Source organism: Balaenoptera acutorostrata, chromosome 2 (genome assembly GCF_949987535.1).
Source record: "Balaenoptera acutorostrata chromosome 2, mBalAcu1.1, whole genome shotgun sequence".
NCBI classification, from domain to species: Eukaryota; Metazoa; Chordata; class Mammalia; order Artiodactyla; family Balaenopteridae; genus Balaenoptera; species Balaenoptera acutorostrata.
The window spans coordinates 133,282,612-133,304,793 of record NC_080065.1 but is presented as its reverse complement, the minus strand read 5'-3'; the positions used below and the strand labels follow the sequence as shown (position 1 = coordinate 133,304,793).

At 38.4% G+C, this 22,182-nt stretch overlaps 1 protein-coding gene across 9 annotated transcripts in view; it reads right to left on the bottom strand.

Moving 5' to 3' along the window:
• The window catches only part of FBXO38 (F-box protein 38), a 52,667-nt gene extending 33,381 nt beyond the window's left edge, over positions 1 to 19,286 (bottom strand). For 7 of the 9 annotated variants that reach the window (XM_057540169.1, XM_057540173.1, XM_057540174.1 and 4 more), the window contains exons 1-7: positions 19,168 to 19,286; positions 11,977 to 12,166; positions 8,069 to 8,202; positions 5,116 to 5,279; positions 4,741 to 4,906; positions 2,222 to 2,359; positions 912 to 1,049 (exon numbers count right to left, since the gene is read on the bottom strand). In XM_057540169.1, the coding sequence (XP_057396152.1) occupies positions 912 to 1,049; positions 2,222 to 2,359; positions 4,741 to 4,906; positions 5,116 to 5,279; positions 8,069 to 8,202; positions 11,977 to 12,104 (868 nt within the window). In that variant the 5' untranslated portion in view covers positions 12,105 to 12,166; positions 19,168 to 19,286. Of the gene's footprint in view, positions 1 to 911; positions 1,050 to 2,221; positions 2,360 to 4,740; positions 4,907 to 5,115; positions 5,280 to 8,068; positions 8,203 to 11,976; positions 12,167 to 18,650; positions 19,093 to 19,167 lie in introns of those variants that run through there. The other 2 variants (XM_057540171.1, XM_057540170.1) reach the window with 2 other exon arrangements.
• Positions 19,287 to 22,182: the final 2,896 nt, after the last annotated feature.

Here is a 22,182-nt window from a genome sequence, read left to right as displayed (position 1 = left end):
TTTTTTATTTTTACAAGAGATAAATAAACTGACACCAAGCATTCTTTTCCTTTCTGACTTTATCCTGTTAGCTAGAGCCATGGAATAAAAATTATTCTGTTGAGGAAGTCTCCATCCCCTTCACACAATGTAATGAAGTGTGCTTGCACCAGACTTGATTAACTGACAAAATGCTAAAAATGTACTTACTCATATTTTAACAGTATTAATGACAATGTCTACTTGTTACCAATGGTACTAGATAATTTTTCATTTATATTTTGGATATCCACAGTTACATTTTCTGTTCCCAACTATTAATTATCTATATAGCTAAACTTCTTGGTCTTTTTGTTGCAATGAGGAGATAATTAATGTGGAGCACGTTATGGTACATATGATCATTTAAAATATAATTATGGGAGCTAGAAAGTAAAATCTTTTTTTCTTTTAAAAGCCAACATCTGATGGATGGATCTAATATCCAACTGATAAACATGAAAACATTTTATATACTATAAGTATTAAGCAAATGTTAGATTAACATTACTAATGCCTAAGTTCTTTTGTAGAACTAAGTTGTCTAAGTCAAAAAACATCTCTTCCCAGCAAAAGGCACGAGGATATCTCCATTAACATTTCTCAGAAAGATTCCAAATATAACATGAATTATTAACTAAGCAATAAGTATTAACAAGCCAGAAAACATGCCTTATCACTCTACTATTTTGAGAAGGTTTAACATTGCATCCAAAGGAAATGAATACTGGCTACACTCACGGTTACTTATTCTTCACTAAATACATCAGATAGAAAGTACAATTACTAACAAGCATTTTCTTTTACAAAGACTCAGAAGAGAAGCTAAATAAAAGCTTAATAAATTTTAAACTAATTTTTAAAATATTTAGTAACTAAAGGAAAATGAATACCTGATCTCCAACTGTCTTCAACTACATGTTGGATAAGACCTCCAAGGAAAGGTACTCGAACCATTTCCAAATGTTCCAAGTTGCGGGCAGAGGCTAAGCCTGTTACTAAAGGGACATATTTCAAGGAGTTTGTGGGTCCTGGAGAAAGACAATTTCAATGGAACAATGTAAATTGTAAAGATGATTTTTCAAATCAGCAACTGAAATGAATAACTTATAAATTCTATGTCTGAAAATGACAGCCAAGTGGCTGGCTCTCTGCGATTTATACTTCTCATTGGAAAAAGTATTAGTCTGTTAACCACATACTTATTCAGCGTAAGGATTTTTCAGTAACGTTGGAGATTTAGTATTTTTTGTAAATTCCCTGAAGTTTCAATAGTTTTGAGCTCAAAATAAATAAGGGGAAAAGGCAAGTTGAAAATTTGATCCTTCACTCTAACAAACAGCTCAATGACTTAAACATCTCTCTATGTGACCAGTGTTGTATTAGGTGTTATGGAAGATTACAAAAGATAGGATCCTATCCATCAAAGAGCTTGCAACTGACAGGAACATAAAACTAACATGAATAATTTTAAAAAAGATAAAAAGGCAGAACATATCAGGTACAAAAATAAGATCTGATATACTACATAAAAAAGAAAAAAGAGAAGAAAGTAAGTTTAAAGAACAAAACTTAAAAAATGTATACAAGTGAAGAGGAAGAAGGAAGTGTAAACCTCAGGACAAGGAAACAATAACAAGGAAAAACACTCAGGCGAAAAATGGTATGGCTGTTTGGGAACAGTGAGTAGGCAGACCTGACAATAAAAGGAGTACCTTGGAAAGGAGTCTGAAATAAGGATATCAAGAGGGGCCCTGGGTATTATGAACTCTGAAGCAGACAGTTCCCACTTGACACACTAGGGCAACAGAAGCACTGAAGGTTTCAGAACAGAAAAGTAGTATCATAAAAGTAGTGTTTTATGCTATAAGGTAGATTAGGTCAGACAACTATTTACATGCAGAATGATCAGGAGACCAGAGACAAAGAAAGTAAAAAAATTTATTAAAACAATCCTATAAAAAGTGCCTATAAGAAATATGTAGAGACATTTTGACACCTTATTTTTTCTGCTAAGGGTCAAAGACAAATCATATGTCTACTGTCTTTAAAACAAAAAGTACATTTACCTTCATAAGGTAAGTTACAAACATAAACAGTAATAGCATAATATAATTTCACTTACAAATGTAGCTATGGAGTTTGCTTTAGGACATTTTTAGAATAGTGTGTGTATAATTCCACCACAACTATGTACACTTACCTGCACAGTTCCTCATGACAAAAGTTCGTAAGCTGATGCAAAGAAAATCTTTGAATGGCTGTGGTTTAGTGAGTCTTACCCACTTCATATAAAGGTGCCTTAGCATTGGGATACAAGGAATTTCAGGAACATTCACCCCTAAAGCATATATACAAAAAAAGAAAAAACAAGAAAACCACTAAAAGACTCTGTATTCTGTGTATAAGTTCAATAGTCTATTTTTCAAGTTAACAATATATCCTTCCCGTATATTTTCATCAGAACAAATTACCTAATTAACATGTAGGAAGATAAGCTTATCTAAAACAGGCTTGTAAAGAACAATAAACAGACTTATTTCTTTAGAAAAGGCATATGGGAAGATGGGATTTAAAAAGTACTTCTACATTTTATACACACAAGTTTTTCTTGCAACTCTAGCTCTTCCAAAGTTACTAGGAATCATACCTGCAGAGGACCATTTCTGGAAGAAAGGGGATGTAGAGTGGGAGGATAAGTCAGGAGATATGGAAGGAGACACAGCATGGGTAACTTGAAAATTCTTACGGTAGGAAGCAGTTTGAGGAACCTGTCCAAGAGTCTAAACACTGTAGACTAGGGAACAGCCAAGAAGTGACACAATTCTCGGAGAGAAATACAAGGATCCAGGGTGATGGCATTTAAAAAGCAGTAGCTGGCAAAACCAGTTTAATATATAACTTTTAACCTTGAGTCAGTAGAAGCCCTGCTAGCAATGGCAACTAGAGAAAGCAAAATTGGGAGTACTTAAATTGTTGGTTCTTTGAAAGCTAAATTCTACAGAATGCTCCTACTGTAAGGATTACTCCTTAACCTGGTCCACCCAAAAAAACATAGTTGGCTTTAGTACTGAACTATGCATAAACACTGTACTAATTGGGGATTAGTCCAAAGGAAGAAAAACAGAAGAAGTGAGGTACAGATTGGGACTCAAGTTGCAAAACTCACAAAGGTACATTTAGCATCTACCATGATGGTGGTAGCTCTGACTAGGAAACCCAAGGGTAGCAAGGGTGAGACAGATCCAGACAAGACAGTTATATTCTATGCCCAATCGACATTTTACCCCAAATCCATTCTATAAACAAAGGACACAATTGCCTGTCTTCCCCAGCATTTTCATTAATTTACTATACACGTTTGTATCACCATCACAGTGTTAAACTGCTGAATTAATCAAATGAATTAAATGCATTTCAACAAAATTTACCAAGTACTTATTATATTTGCAATGAACTGTGACAGGCATCATGGAAAATATAAAGATATAAAAACAGTCTCTGACTTTACAGAGCTTATATTATAAACTTTAGATATTATAGAATCCCTTTATTATCTAAAAGTCTGAATTCAAACTAGATATCCAACTCCTTCATCGGAACCACTCCTCGATCTTGTAGATGAAGGGTTGCTAGAGAGCTGTGCTCTTCTCCCATAACTGCACATCTAACACTTATTTAAGACCTAGTCCTTATCATCCCTGCTGCTCTCCCTTCACCACCTGACCCAGTTTCAGAAATATCCAGTTCTTCAGGACCATCCCCAATACCTGGAATAAGGTACAGGAGATACTCAATATGTATATATTAAAGAAAATATTTAATAAATATTAATAGTCAGACTATAGTAACAGGAGTCCCCCAAAATTCCTTTCAGCAATCTAAGCCAAAGATGACAAATTAAATTTGAGGAAATATCTGTTCTTATCATTTACTTAGGTTGAAATTATTAGGATACAATTTCAGAGAATATTTAGATGGAGAATGCACACGATGACCATTGCAAATAAGGTGCCTTTGGAAAAAGACCACTCCCTCTCCATTTCTCAGGAAAAAGGGAAGTGGCAGGGTTTTCCATCAGCTCTGGATTGAAGAAAGAGGGGCAATTTTCTGCTTGGAGAAGATACAAGTAAACTTAGAGTTATCCAAGATTTTTTATTCTGTGATGTTCTAGAGCTGAGCAGGATAATTAAGTAGCCACTAGCTACGTGTGGCTATTTGATAAATAAACATTAAAAAAATTTAAAAATTCAGTTCCCCTGTTTCACTGGCTACAGTGGGTACCATATGTCATAGAGCAAATGTAGGACATTTCTATCACCACAGAAGGTTGTACTGGAGAACTCTCCTCTAGAGGGTAAAACTAGGAGCAAAAGGTGGATATCTGAGAACAAGGGCAGGATTCTGGCTCGTTCAAAAAAAAACAAAAAACAAAACCACAAAAAACCCAACAACTTTCAAAACTACCCAAACTGTCTATCAAAACGGGATCAGATTGGTTGTGAAATAGTAGTTCTCTCACCTACCTGTCTGCTGCCAACCCCCCACTCTCTGGGGCCCTTTAATGGGAAATCTAAAATTGTATACAAGTCTCACAAGCATTTCTTTTGCCATCATCAATCAGCAAAGCCATTTCTAAAATCCTCATTATTACCTTTCAGTGAATATTCAGTAGTATGGCATTTCAAGGAGTCACAAGCAACCCAAGAAACATGTACTCACCAACTAAATGTAAAGTTTGGATTTTGGCTCCTACAGGAATTTTCAGCTTATTTTCAGGAGGAATTGGAAATGCTCCATTACGATTACGGAACTTCCCCAAAATATGAACATGTGGCATGTATGTCCAAATGGATTCTACCAATTCCAAATGAGAAGTTTCCACACCCTGCAGAATAATGCCAAAGCAAACACAAGAAAGGTTTTTAATTTAGCATCCAAAGCTTCTATTTCTGTATCATAAGATGCTAAGTATGCAGTGGAACTTAAAAGTTCGTCGTGGATGAAATTTTCATGTGACTGAACATGTTCTATCATTCTTTTAATTTAATATTTCATCAATTAGTTGATGTCAAATGTTCAACCAGGTGCACTCACCACTAAGTTCGGGCATGCCTGCAAAGCTTCCAGAACTCCTGGAATGCTAAAAGCCTCATGGCCCCGTACCCTTCGCCTCTCAAGGTATCTAGGGTGAAGGCCATATAGCTGTTCAACATCTGGCATCTTCTTCAATAGTGTCAGAAAACTGGAATCTGTGAAGCCTAAGAAGTTCACAAGTATTTAGAGCCAAGTTCATCTTTCTGTTGGTCAACATTTATAGGCACTTGTAATTGTTATCAAAAGTTAAAACAACAACAAAAAAAGAGATTTCCTTTTTAAATTTTCATAAGGCTAACACTACAGCTGAACAAATGGTTAAACAGAAAATATTTCCCTTAGTAACAGAGGAAATGTGTCAGAAACACCACTTATTCTGAGTTGATACTTCACAGCTGAAACTTTTAATTTACTACTTTCTTTTTTGTTGTTGCTCCTGCTTTTAAGGTACAGAAATCTTCAACTAAGAACAACACACTTTTAACCCAGATGACGTGGACCTATTTGACTGATGTGTGAGGACGGACAACCTATCTGGCCACCACCCTCCTCCCCCAAAGGTACTCTCTGGTCCATAAAACCTCTAGGCTCTACAGAGGTCACAACTAAAAAAATAAGTAAGATAGGATCCCCGTCTTCAGGAAGCTCACAGTTCTAACCCAAATCCCATCTCAAACTGGGTTCTCTTAGTTACCCATTTCCCAATAATTACTTTATCCTGTGTTTAACTATCATTCCCAGGACATTTTAGACAATTCATTCTTTTGAAAAAGACGGATGCAAGTTAGCTAAGAGAGCATAAGCAATCCAAACTACGAGGATGCTGAACTGACAGAAAACTATTTATCTGAGAGGCCAGCTGTGCTCCACAGTGGGGAACAACCAGATGGGAAGAGAAAGATACAGGTTACTTCCACAGTACGAGCTGCTGGTGCGGTAAGTAAGGAGATAAGTCTCATACTGATGATACTTTATTATCTTACTTTTTGTTTTTAATGGAGGCCATCAGAAAGCCAACTGTCTACTCACTAATGATAAATAAAAATATTAATTTTCAAGAATAAAAATGAAGTCCCAAACCATTAAGTCTTAAGTTTTCAAAAGTTGTTCTACTTGTACAGGGCTAGTCTAGATGCTATGTTAGCTTCAGATTCACAAAAAATGAAGAGTAAGAAGGGACCTCAGAGATTACCTGGTCTCTCTAATTATAATAACAGTTCTTATTATTGTCTTGTACAGTAACTCTACTAAACCATTCAATGTGTTAATCATTTTACATATCTACTCTCACAACCCAATGAAAAGGTTTATCACCCCATTTAAAAATGTAAAAAATGAATGTGACCTTTGCCAATGTCCATCTTCTCTTGTTGTACATTACACGTTGCCTCTCTCCACCTTCTTTACAGAGATGGTGTGAGAGTCCAAGGAGATCATATATGTAAACCATAAAGTGCTATATAAAAACCTTATTTAGCATTATTATATAGAGAATCAGGGTATAAACTCCAGAGACCAGACCAAGGTGGCATTAGCAAAGCAGGGTTAGTGAGACCTTATTCTAGGCTATAGAGACTTTGCTTTGACTCTCTTTTATATTTGTTGCAGTGATGGGAAGTCTTGGGCTCACAGGTATTTATCACAGTCTAAAAGAAGCCAGCAATGTGCAGACAAATTCTTCTCTAATTTGATACAGGGCAGAGATTTTAATTGTAAGATTGCACCACATGGGAGCTCTGCTATCCTATCTGTTTATGTAGTGCATTAACCCCATGTCCACATTTTCTACTGGCCTAACCTCTGTTAAAGAAAATGTCATAAAAGAAATGACAGTCCTTTTCACATTGCCCTGATTTTTTCTTTCCTGCTGTCTCTGCAATATGATGAATGCTTTTCCCTTACGATAGTTTCTTTAAAGTATTTGAAGACAAATGTGGTTTGCCTCCCACCAAGCTATGTTCTAGCCTCAAGTCTCTGCAATGTTCTTCACAAAAAGATATAGTGATAACTCTGGCCAAATGATAAGAGTTATCAGTTGACTAATGACCCTCTTGAAAGCTTACGCAGCACCCCAAACTGTACAATATCTCAGTATTTCAGAGGCAGTCTGTTCTGTTCCACACAATAGAACAGAAGAAGACAATTATCTCCTCAGCCCTTCACTTCTATTAAGGACCCCTCCCCTTTGCCCAGCACCACAGCTGCATCACATTTTCCAAATATCAGGATCTGAACATTGTTGATGAAAGGTAGTTTAAAAAGACATTCAAAATTGCTAAACAACATTAACTAAAGTGGCATAATTAACAGATTGGTGTTAACTGAAAAGAAGCCTGATTAGCCCGTAATATTATTTCTTCCCTTTGAGGTGTGCTCTGCTTAACTAAAGTCATGAACTTTCTTTTCTGGTGGTCTCTTTACCTGAGGTCCATTTGTTGTGGTTAGGGTACTAACTCTGAGTTCTTCACATGCAAGGCCAATGCATTATTTGAGAAATCTCCAAGACCTAGCACAGGCCTTTTAAAAGTGCTAAAGAAATGAAAGTTCCAGAAGTGCAATTTCTGTGACCTACAACTAGAGCAGCTTTACGAAAACTGATAAATATCTGTTTAACCAGAGGGTGCATGAAAACCTGCATCATGGAAGAAAAGACACTTTGTCAAATGTGATAGACATATACTTAGCTAATCAAAGGCTCAATATGTATTCTCCGATCATATATTTGTGGAATAGACTGATGCAGTTTCTTAAGGAGTAGGAAATGAAAACAGACCACTAAAACAGTAAAGCCTCAGGCAAAACTCATTTCATCAACCTAAACCAACCTAAAAAATTTATCCATCTACAAGGTGCCTAGATTGCCTATCCCAAAGCAACAAGTAGCTTTTGATGGGAACGTTATTAGTAGTTTCCAGTGGGGCTCCACTGTACGTTACAGGCTAAATTTACTTACCACTCGGCATGTATTCCCACCATCGCCCTGCACAAAGATCCACTACCCTCACAACTCTCAGATATAGGGTGACCGCTTCCTTTAGCTTCCGGGAAAGACATTCCATACACATGATATCCTGCAGAGGGAGGTACCTTTGTAAGAGAAAGAAACTCATATTTATCAAGTGGGTAAGTACTTCATCTCACTGACAGGTTATTTTTTTCCTTCCTCCATTCTCCTGCCCCTCAAATAAAATAAGACTGTAGTAATATTCACTTCACTGAGTTTTAAGATTAACATGCATACATATCATTTTACTAAAAAAAAAAAAAAAAAAAAAAAAAAACAGCAAATACTCAAGCATTCAAATAAAGTGTGGAGCCCCCTCCATAGAGCATTTGATAAATCCTGCCTTTCTCCTTTTAAGTTTTTAAGGACAAAGACAATCTCAAAAAAAAAAGGAAGGATAAAAAAATCTCAGTACATTTCAAGGTACAGTGATAAGGGAATGTACAAAAGATCAGAGAGAACTGATCAATTTGAACCTAACCAATATTTTTTCATAGTTTTTACAGAATCCATTTCCTAAAGTGGCTAAAAAAATTCCTCTCTGCTCCCACTCAACACCACCCAGAATCTCTACTATTTTCTTCAACAAATATGTATACTAAGTTTATAGTGTACATGTTTCCCTAGATCTTTTACCTTTTAATCACATACTCTAATAAAAGTATTGCATAAGCATTAAGTGAAAACACTCATCTGAATTACAATTTCCTTTTTTCCGACCTCGCCTGTTATCTCTTCCTTCAAGAAACTTTTCAACTAACCTCTACTTTTGTTCTGTTTCCAGTAATACCAGTATATATATCTCTCTCTCAACAGACCTAGGTTAATTAAAAAAAAAAAAAGAAGGCAAAAGCTACCCTTTATTGAGCTGGTGTTGTGTCACAGTCACGTTTCACAACTTTTGCAAGCTAGGTTCTTTTCCTGTTTGCGACACAGCCCTCCCCCAATCCTTTCTCTTCCCTTCTCTGTTCTGCTGTGTTCCCCACCCCTCTGGCTATGAGGCGACTTTGGCCAATGGAAGGCAGGGCAAAGGCTTTCTGTTATTGCTAGTCCCCTAGCTGAATGAATCTTCAGCATCTCTTCCTCATTCCCTTAACCCTACCTACACCTCTCTGAATGATCCCTTCATTAAGTTATTTTCAAATTCCAGCCGAGGGTATCTTGTTTCCTGCTACGACCCTCATTGATATAGTAGGTGCTACTGTTACTCCACTTTACAACTGGTGAAATTGGCTCAGAAAAGTTAACCAGAAAAAAGTCAACAGCTAAATAAGAGAGAGGAAGAGCAAGGATGTCAACAGTTGGGTCTATTTCCTAAAAATTAAGCTAATTCTAAAGGAAAGTCCAGGTACACCTGCTGAATATTTCTCTGCTCTATTTTTTTCTACCTCTGGCCCCTCTGCATTCTCCTTTATAACTATTTAAATAAAGAGAATAAAATAAAGTCAAATTCTCTACCAAAAAAGCATTATTGCCAACTTAATTTACAGTTTCCATAACTTAGATATAAGGATACTTTTCAGAAACTATATAACTATACACTTTATAAACAATGAAAAACTGAATTTGTTTTCTAAATCAAGTTTTGCCACTAAAACTTTTTTCTACAAATCACTGATTTTTATCCAAAGTATTTGCCTGAGTTAATATTATACTCCCTTGAAATACAAACATCAGTAATCTTACGGAGACTATCTTATATTTGCCCTCAGAAAAAGAATGTATTTTTACTCCACAGATACATAGTCAAAAAGCTGGAGTTCAAAAGGCAGATCAAACATATTTTAGAAAAGATGTGTTTAACATGGCAGGTACAGCAAAGATTAAGTTTCTTTTAAGGAAGCCATGGTTTTTCTTGTTTCATGAAAACATGCTAAATGGTTATTACAGGACTACAAAATGAGTCCTCAGATAAAAACTTTAGAAGCCTAAAAATAAATGTTTATTTTTAGAATACCATATTCAAGTACTCAGCTTAGTTCACAGTTCTCCTTACATTCTGCCAATTTGCTGCATGTTTTTTTCATTATAACCAGGGTAACATCCTTCTATTTGATTCCACTCCTTCTACTGTATATTCTGTTTGAACTGCAAAATCGAACCCACTCTCAATTTAAAATATGATCAAATTTGTTCATAATATGCCCTACCATTAGTCAACAAACATCTAACACACATCCCTAGAAACGATTTTACCTATGCTTTCCTCTAGTATTTTAATAACTTCATTGTTTAATTCACTGATACATTTAGAATATAGTTGTCAGATATGAGAGAGAACATGCTTTTATTATTTTCTTCAAATGTTTTTAGGTTGTGACATCATCACTGAATAATCCACTCAGCTTTTCCTCACTAATGTGAATACCAAGTTTATCATAAACTAGATCCCCACGTATATTTGAATCTACATATGGAGCCTATATATGGAGTTTGTTTTACCCAACTGTCTGGCTATCTTCTCCTGTACCAAATCTTTAATTATTGTGTATCTTAGAATACATCTGAACATCTAGTAGGGTTAGACTCTTTTTCTGAAAAATTTTGGCTACAGAATTTCTCCTGCCAGATGAACTTTAGTATCATCCTGTTATGTTAAAAAAAAGTCTATTATTTTAATTGGGCCTTCTATTCCCAGACAGAACTGAACAAAAACTACACTGTGTCACATAATAACAAACTGCAGAAGATAAAGACTAATACAAATTTATACTGGAAAAGAAAAATAAAGTGCCCATAGTTCCCTAAAATAACTCTGCTATCACGATTTTAAAACTTCTTAATCTGCAAATATTTAATAATTTTTTAAAAATTCAAAATTTTTCTAGGAACTTCATATATGGAAATCTCCCCTAGGTAAATACTCTAAAATAATGGAAAATTCAGATGCTTGGAGAAGTTAGTTGCATTATATAAGAGAAAAATTAGAAACAATAGAGACGAAAGAATACAAGAAAAGGTAATTATCATGTCATGGTCAGTGGAATAGAAAGCAGTGACTAAAATGATAATTATGAAGACCATGCAGCAATATGAAAAAAGGCACAACACAATATAACCATTAACACTTACCAAGTGTTTATGCCATTCAGTGTATTTAGTGCTTTAAAAGCATTATCTCATTGAATTCTTATAATAACATCTTTATATCTATCATTGGTCCAGAGACAGTAAATGAGAGACTCAGGATCAAACTCTGGTCTCTCATTCCAGAGACAAAGTATATCAGGATGTGTTTATCTGAGTGGATAATGAAAGAAGACAGCAGGAGAAACTATAATGAAAGGGTTTCACTGGTTGTTTTTTTGGTTTTGTCTCTGGTTTCTTTAACAATTGTTATAATACAGTTTAGATAAAAATATAATTTTAAAAAAGGATTTTGAAAAAAATTTACCTCAAAACAACTTTAATGTGTGCACTGCATATACCAATGATGGGTATTATTTCACAAAACTTTTTTCATTTCCTTTCGTGTATGTGCACACAGAGCAAAATGTGCTTCTCGCTATGGACTGTAATCCAAAAGTCAGAAACACTGCTTTATATCATACACACAAGGTACTGTAATAATAAAAGTCAACAAATCTATCAGTCAGTAAGAATTCCAAGAAGCCTGGAATGTTAACACAGTCTAGATAATGGCTGCCCAATAAAACTTTCTCCAATAAAGGAAATATTCTCTATCTTCACTGTCTGTGCTGTCCTATACTGTAGCCACTAGCCATACTGGATCTTTAATTTAATTTAAACGCCACATGTGGCTAATGACCACCATATTGGACAGCATAGCTCTAGCATTTGCTCCTACTTATACTATACATTCCATGTAGGTGAAAATCAACCAAACAAAATCTTACCTAAAAATATGGCAAAGCACTTCATGTGAAAGTTGATTCATATAGTCTTTTGTTTCATCTGATATTGTTTCTTCAGGAATATCATTGTTCATGAGACACGTTTTAACACTTTTCTTTCGTGGACCCATTGCTGCGTTATCTCCAGTATCAAAGAGCAAATCTCCCCTTTTGGTTACTTGAGTTCAAAGACCTGAAAGCAAGCAGTGATTAGAGTAGACTAAAACACACCAAACCCAGATGCAGAAATTATCTTGGTAAAACAATGTTTATTTTAGAATATAGACACACAAAGATAGTGCTATTACAATGGTACAGACTACATTCAAATTAATAAAAATACATGAAAGGCACAGAACATCTTTTTTCTGAAGAGCAGTAGAGATAAAAATGCATTATTTAGAATGAGCAAAAATCCAAGGAATCAGGAGTCCTGGATTCTATTTGTACTCTGTTGCTTCCTAGCTAATTCACTTAATTTCTCCAAGCACCAAATTCCTCATATGTAAGATAAGATTAAACTAGACAAACAAAACCCCTTCCAACTCCAGGAGCTTGTGATTCTAGGACTGCCCCTAACACAGCAGAAAGGAGAAGACTCTTGGATTCTAGTCCTGGATCTGCCACAAACTACTTCTATGAACTTGAATCACCTTTTAAATTCTTCCTTCTCCCACCTATAAAGTGAGGGGATCAGATTTCACTGGTGGGTCACATATCCCCTTATGAATTTGATTAAAAAAAAACTACTAACCTTCTCCACAAAAAGCAATAACCAAAAAAACTACTTAATTTTACATGCAATTTCAGAGGAAGAATAAAACAACCCTTCTCCCTCCCCTCTCCCTCTCCCATAAGTATTAAGGAGCAGAGGTTAATTCACTTTTGTATCAGATGTATGTTTTGTTTGTTTTTAAAATAAGCTTTAGTGAGGGAGGAAGAGGAGAAAGGAGGAGGAACGGAGTGGGGGAAATAAAATAAAAGATGAGCGAACTTCTGCCCAGAGGTTTGTTTTATTTTGCAGATCAGGTTAAGAGGGAACTGTATGAAAACAGTGTCCTTTAAATAGCATTATCAATTATCTCTGGTAAAATTCAGAAAACTTATCTGGATTCAAAGTGAGAGAACTGTAGAGTTCAGAGCTTAATCATGCTACAGTGATGCAAAGAATTGCTCTCGCAAATCTGTCATCTCTAGATTAAACAGTGTTTGCTCCCTTTTATGCACCAATGTTTTTTCTTAATTATAATCTGTTACTATCAGAAGTTTCTAAAGTGGACCCCATGCTTCCATTTTCTTACAGAGTTGCAATAAAAGTGTAACCTTTTCTTGATGACCTGAGGTTATCATTTGAATATACGTTATATTCTGCAATATAGTCTCAGGGACTCCTGAACTATATGGAGTTCCTGGGGTTCCTTTGCTTCAGCAGCATATGGGAGCAAACTACAAGGCTAAGTGAATTCTTATATTTCTTGTGTGCGTGTGTGTGTGTGTGTGTGTGTGTGTGTCTGTCTGTGTGTGTGTGTGTGTTTTCTGGCCTCTTCTTCCCTCACTGAAAGGTTACGCACTGTGACTTCTGACAGGTGTCAGCATGCTTGCTTCTCCCTGCACTCCACCCAAACACACACACACACACACACACACAAGCCTCTAATTTGCTGCTTCTAATCAGCTATGGCCTGGGAAACCAAAGAAATAAGTTTTTAGAATTGTGTGTGGATTAATATCAACAAGCAGTTGGTAGTATGGACTTAAGGAATTCTGCAAAGAGTAGGTACGTGAGCTACAGTTCACTGAATTTGTTTTTAAAGAATTTAATACACATGATCAAACAGAAACCAGATCAGCCTACAAGAAATCCTAGTTTGCAGAGGATAAAATCCTTCCAACCTGACCAAGCCATCTTTCCAATCTCATCTTTCAATTCTTACCACTTGCTCACTCCAGCCACACCAGTATCCTCAGTTCATCCGTTTGTTTAACATTCATCTTTTACTCCTAGTAAGCTACTAAATCTGGCTAGAATGTCCTTCCCTTCCTTTTTTTTTTTTTTTTTTTGGCCTGGAAAACCACTACTCTGCCTTCAAAATCTAGTTAAACGTTAAGTCCTCTGAAAAAACGTCTCCTACTAAACTCCTCTTCTGAGCTCCCTGTGAGACTTAACTAACATTAGCTTCTCCCATAGCAACTTGGATAGTATTATATTGATCATGTCTCTGCCAGGAAAAGGAAGAGAATCTCAATCTCCTGCCACTGGGTGATAACAAATCACACGTCTGATGTGTGAATATCCATCAGTCTTTCCATTATTCCATATGCGCCCAGTAGCTGCAAGGCTGCTAAGAACCATTTCACGCTCCTATTTTTGCCACCACAGCACTCAGTGATCTCAGCAACAAGCCTGTAACCTGGCAAAAATGCAATCACACTTTACTCCAATAGGAACACATAACAATTAGCTACCCTGAGGCATTCAAATACGTTGACAAGGCTATTAACCAGTACAGACCAATCCAACCATGGATTAATTCTCCAGCTATGTTATTTAGCACACGCTTCACCTTTTACACCCTCACCTTTGACAACTCTAACCGTTCATGGATACCACGTTCTTGATTTCATCCTCTAAGTAAAAATCTTTCTTGGCCCTTCCTCCTTCCTTCTTTTTCTTCAGCAAATCCACACCACTTAATACTTTCCACCCTCATCTTATGATTCCACCTTTTATTGCTCCTTATTTTGCAATACTGTGGTTTTGTGTGAATCAGATTTAGTAGCTCCAGTGCACAACGTACACTTGAAATTTTAAACCAATAGATTGCACCTTAAATACCACTGATTTTTTATAAAGTTCCCTTGTTTAGCACTCAGAAAAATATTTACTCACAGATATGACATTACACAACATTATCGAGAGGTTAGGTTAAGTCTCCAGCAAGCCCACAAAGATCCATTTAACCTACTATGCATTAACACTACTACCAAAGCGCCTAAATTAGCAGGACTACAACAAAAATTTAGGTGAAATTGTAACATAGTTCCCATATCACGTCTAGAATTGAAAACTTGGTCATAGAGCTACTTATTTGGCAGCAGCTGGAGTAGTGACTTCCCTGCTACAAGGCTTCGGTGGGAAAGGGACTTGTGGAGATGAACGTTGGGGTAAAGGATAAGACCGCCATCTTCCATCTAGGGGCTTTAACAGTTCAGGACTCATAGCTGGGGGAAATTCCTCAGTCCTCTCCAGTCCAAGTAGGTGCCCCTGGCAATATTAAGGAGATAAAAGGCTCATTCAAGGACTCACTTATTTTCCCTCATCACCACTCAAACTCTATTTAAAAAAACAAACAACAACAAAAAAACCCACACAACTGTTTCAACTAAAGCTGGCTTCATCATCACTTAAGTGAAATACATGATTGGACTATGCTGAGAGCATTTCATCCCAGGCTGTGAGTACAGAGGCCTGGTATCCCTGTTTGAAAAGAAAACACCACGAAAGACAGAGACCTAGTGATGACGGAGTCTCTCTTATATGTGCGTGCTCTCTCTCAATTGCTTGTCTTTTAGTGGGATGAGGGATAAAAGCAGGTGAGGACAGAAAACTGCCATGACTAGTCTTCTATGTCTTGGTTTCTTCCTACCCCTATCTCCAAAATATCACCACTCGCCACTTGAGAAACTCAATAAGGTAGAGAAGGTCCAAAGCAGCAGCAAGTAGAAAGAGGAAAAGAGGGAAATTCCAGTTATCAACAGTAGATAAAGATGACACATAGGAACGGGCCTAGCAGAGGAGTTATGGAGGGTAAGGGAGAGGTGAGTATAAATAACAAGTGGGTATAAATATGCAGAGATTGTATTTTGCAGCACTAGGTGTTATTTTTTAGGGTTAGCAAGTCCTGGAGGCTGAGATTCTAAACCTCAAAGAAATATCATTTTGAACCCCAGAAAGTTAAAAGGTGAAGGGTCCTTCACAGACTTAAAGGGTCACACAGTTCTTAGTTTTTTGTGGGTCACAAACCCATCTGAGACTATGATGAAAGCTGTACATCCCCCCAAGACAAAAACAAAACACACCCAGACTCATATATACTTTCAGGGGCTTCACAGAGACATGGAAGCTCATCCAGAGGACCCTATCCAAGGCTGGTCCCTCAATTTTTAGATGGACAAACAGAACCAGAGGGTCTAAGTCACTTGCCAAGGACATATATTAAGTGGCAGAGTTCAGGCTGGGATTCAGATTTCTCGGCCTACACTATACAACCTGTCATCAAGTCAGTCCTTTGTACCTCGGCTGGCTGCCTGCATTCCAGAGCTATGCCCAGTGCTTGGAAATGCACTTCTCGATGCTCTGATAGAACTGCTGCTGACCACACCCTCCTTCACAAATTAGAGCTTGTGGTCCATCTAATTTGGCTCCCACACAGTAGCCTACAGCAGCCCTGGGTGTCCTACAGTCATCCTGTGGCTGGCTGTTTAGCAGACCTTAGCCACAGGAAGCATCACTTTTGTCCTACTGGTCCAAGTATGTTCTAAGTAGTAAGCCTGAATTGTTTCTGAGCATTCTTTAAACTTGAGAAACTCAACAAGGTGAGGAAGGTCCTTCTCATTAACACATAGGTGTGCTCCTCTCCTATCCCAAACTAGACTACACTATCCTCTACTAAGTTAATTCATTCTGGTTGCTCCCAGATTTATCCCTATCTTTTAAACCTTAACCCTCCAGGCTATTTCTACTTCTTGTTGAGGAGTACCAACATTTCCTTGCTTGCAAAAATCATTTTCCTTTTTATTCTCTATTTTCATTATAGAGGTTTTAACACGTATTGTACACAATTCTGACAATCGTTGATACCTATAAAAGTCCTATATAAACCTACTCTTTTACTCCCTAAATGCACAACTTAGAAATCTTCTTACACCTGTTCCATCTTGTCAACATCCTCTTTCATCCCTGTCTTATTCTACTAATTACTCTCTTACTCAGATCACACTGGACCCTCCAAGGTACGTGTTTGTCTCTTACTAACATACTTTATAGGGAAGCGATAAACCGACTTATCTTACAACTAATGAGAAAACTTAGGGACCTCTTCTTTTATGAAACTTTCACAATGCTGAATCAATTTCCCCATTCTGTATCTAATTAATAACAATTCTCTGGAGAAACTCCTTTTCTAAAAATTGCTATCTTCTATCTATTCATCGGTCCATCCAACCAACCCCTCGCTCGACTATTTTTTTATTGCCTATTAGGTGCTAGGTGGTGACAAAGTCTTTCCTCCCATGAAGCTTACAGTCTCACAGTGGAGACAGATTCTACCACCAGTGTCTGACAACTCAGCCACTTCAATTACTATAACTTAAATGCCCTTTCATTAACCTCACCAAAAATATCTCTCTCCCATTTAAAACTTCCCAATGTCTTCAATCATCCTATCTGGTCAAGGGCTTCCCTGCCCTTCAGGTTTCTAACACCTTTCTTTAGTTTCTATTGGCTTCAGCTTGCTCATATCAATGTAATATTGCATGTCAATTTGACACCATTCCTCATCATAGATCTTCTACGTCTACTTCCTAGAACAGCCTCTCTTGCCTAAAGAAATGCCGCACCACATCCACCAAGCTGCTCAGATAAAAAACAAATAAGAAAACAGAATTATAGTACTGAAAATGTCCAGGAGTCATCCAGTCGAATCTTTCATTTTCCAAGAGAAGGAAAGTGAGAACCAGAGAGGTAAGCTGGCTTGCCCAAAGTCACAAACCCAGAAAGTATCAATACCAGTGCTGAAACAAGGATCCATGTCTTTAACTCTAGTTCAAGTCCAATTTTATTTCACTATGTCACTTTTCCTTACTGTAATCTAGCTTTTCCCTCTTCTCCTATTGTATGGCTTAGTATCTTTTTTTAACTAAAGTGTGTGTACTTCCAGGCACACAGTCATTTAAACAAACACACACAAAAGTCTATATTCTTTACCCAAAGAGGACATACGAATCACAGCATCACAAATTTTAAAGAGAAAGAGCCTTAGTGATAACCTAGACCAGTAATTGTCAAAAAATGTTAAAAATTACAAGCACAGATTTTTTCGATCTCTATGGCTACATAATATGTACTCTCCACACCTCACCTTTTCCCTCCCCCAGAAAATCATGGCTTTATAGAGCCATTATTTTATTCTTCATTCGTGCAGACTATGGGAAAGGGGATTAAGAACCTGTGACCTAATCTAACTCATTCGTTTGTCAGACGAGAAATCTCCAGTCCAGAAAAGGAAGGTAAACCAGCAATTTAATAGCAGTTTTAAGATTAAAAACCAAAGGTTTCCTATGTTTCACATCTGCGTGTTTTACACTGCTGGTACAGGTTTCTAAAACAAAGTCTTCAGGACAGAGCTTTCCACTACACAGGAAACATAGGAACCTTACGAAGTGCCAGTTGCCCTTGGCCGATTTGGTGTCTGGAAAGAAACATGGTAGACACCTCTGATAAGCCATCTCCTGGCTACACAAAATGCAGGGAAGAGATGCTTTTCTGGCCTGTCTCTAAGGTAAGACTCCTTGAAAGGGAGTTGAGAATCTGATTTTAGAGTTAGGAGGGGCATCAGAAGCATCCAACACCTTCGTTTTACAGATATGTAAACCGTGCCACAGAGAGGGTAACGGACCTGGGCAAGGTCAGGGAGTCGGTGGACGAGGTAAGACTAGAACTCCGGGCTCCCGATCCCTTAGCTGGCCGCCTCTCCAAGATGTGTTCACTGCGTCCTGCTCAGAACATCTCCTCAGTAAGCTGACTACAGGCCTTAACTGACCGGCTTTAACACTGACTTAACGTTAAAATCGTGGAACTTCTGACGCCCAGAGTGGGATGGGGTCCCAGAAGTTGGCCAGGCCAAAACTCCCCCATTGTGTTGAGAAAATCAAGACTCAGAGAGGGTTCTGTATCCTGGGATCTTGGGCCAGATTCAGGCAAGGTGGCAAACCCTGCCACCAGGGCCTAGAAGGCCAAGAACCACAAACCCAATCCCGGCTCTTCGGGGAGCTCTAGGCCCGAAAAGGGGCCGAAGACCAAGAGCCCGAGCGGTCGGGGGCCGCAGAGCCCCATCCAGCCGCCTCCACCCGCCGCACGCATCCCGGGCTCTGCAGTCCGCCGCCCGCCCCCGGCCCACCCGGCCGCCGCCTCACCTACGCCAGCCCTCCGTTTGTTGTAGTGGTGGAGGGAGGGAGAAACGCAACACACACTTCCCGCGGCCCCCACCGCCGGAGCGCTTCCGCTTCCGCCGCCCCTCGGGCACTTCCGGAGTGTTGGTATCCCGGGCTAGGCCCGCTCCCCACGCCCATGCTGGGTGTGGGGCGCGGGCGTCCAGGCCCGGCAGCCATGTTAAGCGTGGCGTTTGGAAGCGGGCTGGGGGCGCGTCCTTCATTCACGTGACAGCGGCGCCACGCCCAAAGCGTCTCGCGTCGGACGCCGGATAAATGCTCGTGATTCGGTGGTTTGCTTCTTGTTGGTTTTGGATGAGCTTTCGGTTTTCGCGTTTCTCTTTTGTAAAGTAGCGAGCTAGGTTCCAGTAGAGGTATTTCCAGAATTCGTTCACCTGAAAACAGAAAATCTTTTTTTTGGGGGGGTGGGGTGGGGCAGTTAAAGATGTCAATGTTAAATCAGCCCTTCCCTACTTTTGGGGCGTTGTCTCTGCACGTAATTTACAGTATTTTATAGTTTCCAAAGGGTTTTCACGTCATTGCCTCATTGAAAACTCCCTGACACCGTGACGTATGGGCAGGAGTCAGTTTAACCCGTTTTTTTTTTTTCTTATAAAATTTATCTTCAGAGAGGATATGGACTGAAAAAAAAAAGCACAACCTGGAAGTTGAGAATTATGTTTTATTTAGCTCACTTGCTGAGGACTTGAGCCCGGGAGACAGCCTCTCAGATATCTCCGAGGGACTGTTCTGAAGAGGTAAGGGAGGAACCAAGATATGTAGGAGATTTTGCAAAAGAAAACAAAAACAAAACGCAAAACAAAAACAGGTAGTCGAACATTAAAATATTACTGCTGATTAAAGAAAAAACAGACATGTCAAATTAGTGACTTTAGCTCTTTTTTATATATGAGAAGATGTGAGAATCTGGGCTTATTGAAATCATTCCTTTGATATGTACCGTAAGTGTCTAGGGTCTGTAATCCTGTTTTTCTCCATCCTGAATCCCCTTAGGGTGCACCTTCAGGGACAGCTGCAGTGATTGATGGCTTGACGGCCACACCATTCTTTGTTAACTGAAATGGCAGGCAGCATTCTATGTCTACATAGGTAATTTCTCAGTGTCACACAGCTAGACAGAAACCCAGATTTTTACCCTCCAAATCCCGAGTTCTTGCCCCTAAGTACAGGTAACCCTTGAATATCTCTGGGATTAGGCGCCAAAAATTCACTTATAACTTTACAGTAGGCCCTCCGTATTGCAGTCCACATCTGCAGGTTCAACCAACCATAGAGTACTCACTCTGTGACCTTGAGATGTCAGCTCTAAGCCTTGGGTTTGTTAGGTAAAAATGGACATCATTGTGGTACCTGCATAGCAAACCACTGCAGGATTTAGTGGCTAACACAAATAATTTGTTAGGATTCTGTGAGTTGACTGGGCTCAGCTGGGCAGTTCTAGATTGGGATTTCATGCATTTGAAGTTAGATGTCAGCTGAGACTTTAGTTAACTTTGGGCTCCAATGGAAGTTATATTGTAGGCAATTTAAGCTGTAAGCCCTCTAGGGGCTCAGCTAGAACTATCCACCAGAGTGCCTACACATGGTCTTCTCCCTCTGGTTTGGATCTCTCCGAGCAAATCGCTGGGTTCTGATAGGGAACACTCGGAAATAGAGCGGAAAGTGAGTTGTTCCAAGCAGTACAGGAGGAAGCTCAAGGACAGGACTTCATATGATCTAGCCTTGGGAGTAGAAGTTACTTCTGTCACATTTTGTTGATCAAGGAATCTCCCCAGATTCAAGGGGAGATAGGTAAGATTCCTCCTCTTAATTGAACGAGTAGCAAAGAATTTATGGCCATCTTTAATTTACCATGCTACCTCATTTGTTTAACTGTTTGTTCTTGGAGGGATGTATGTCGATTTTATTAGCACATGCATCAAAAAAGGAAGGCTGGTAGCCCCACCAGTACAGTCTTGAGTCTGTACATGAATGATTCTTTACATGATTTCTTTTTAATTGTGGTAAAGTACACATAACACAGTTTACCATTTTAACCAATTTTAAGTGCACAGTGGCATTAAGTACCTCATTGGCATTAAGAATATTTACATTGTTGTGCAACTGCCCCGCCATCCACCTCCAGAATTTTTTCATCTTCCCTAATTGAAACTCTATGCCCGCTAAGTAACAACCCCCACCTGCGCACCACAGCCCCTGGCAACCACCGTTCTACTCCCTGTACCTCATATAAGTGGACTCATACAATATTTGTCCCTTTTTGTTTGGCTTTTTTCACTTAGCATAATGTTTTTAAGGTTCATCTGTGCTGTAGCATGTGTCAGGCTTTTCTTTTTAAGGCTGAATAATATTGCATTGTATGCATATATCATATTTTGTTCGTTCATCCATCAGTGGACATTTGGGTTGCTTCCCAAACGTCTGTTGTGAATAGACATTTGTGAATAATGCTTCAGGGAATATTAGTGTGCAGATATCTCTTCTAGATCCAACTTTCCATTTTTTTGGATATATACCCCAAAGTGGGATTGCTAGATCATATGGTAATTTTTAATTTTTCCATAGCAGTTGCACCATTTTACAATCTCACCAACAGTGCAGGGGTTTCAGTTTCTCTACCATCTTTCTCTCATTTGTTTTTTGTGAGGTAATATTTGTAATCCACTTAAAGAGCGCCTGGCACACAGCAGATATTCCGCAAAGGTTAGCTGTTACTGTTTGATTCTTCAGAAGCCTCTTTTTCTTCCTTCTTCTCAGCAGTGTTTGAAGTTGCAAGGGCTGAATTCTTAGCATGTGATATTCTTAGCATGGAGTTCACTTTCAAAAGCATCTTAAATTTTCCCAAGTTAAATAAGGAAATGCTGTGAAAGGATGTTGTATGTAGGTATGTGCATAGGGAATCAAAGTTTCAAAACCAAACACAAGGTGATAGATTAGGCACGCACACACACGCACACGCACGCACACAAAAGGAAAAAA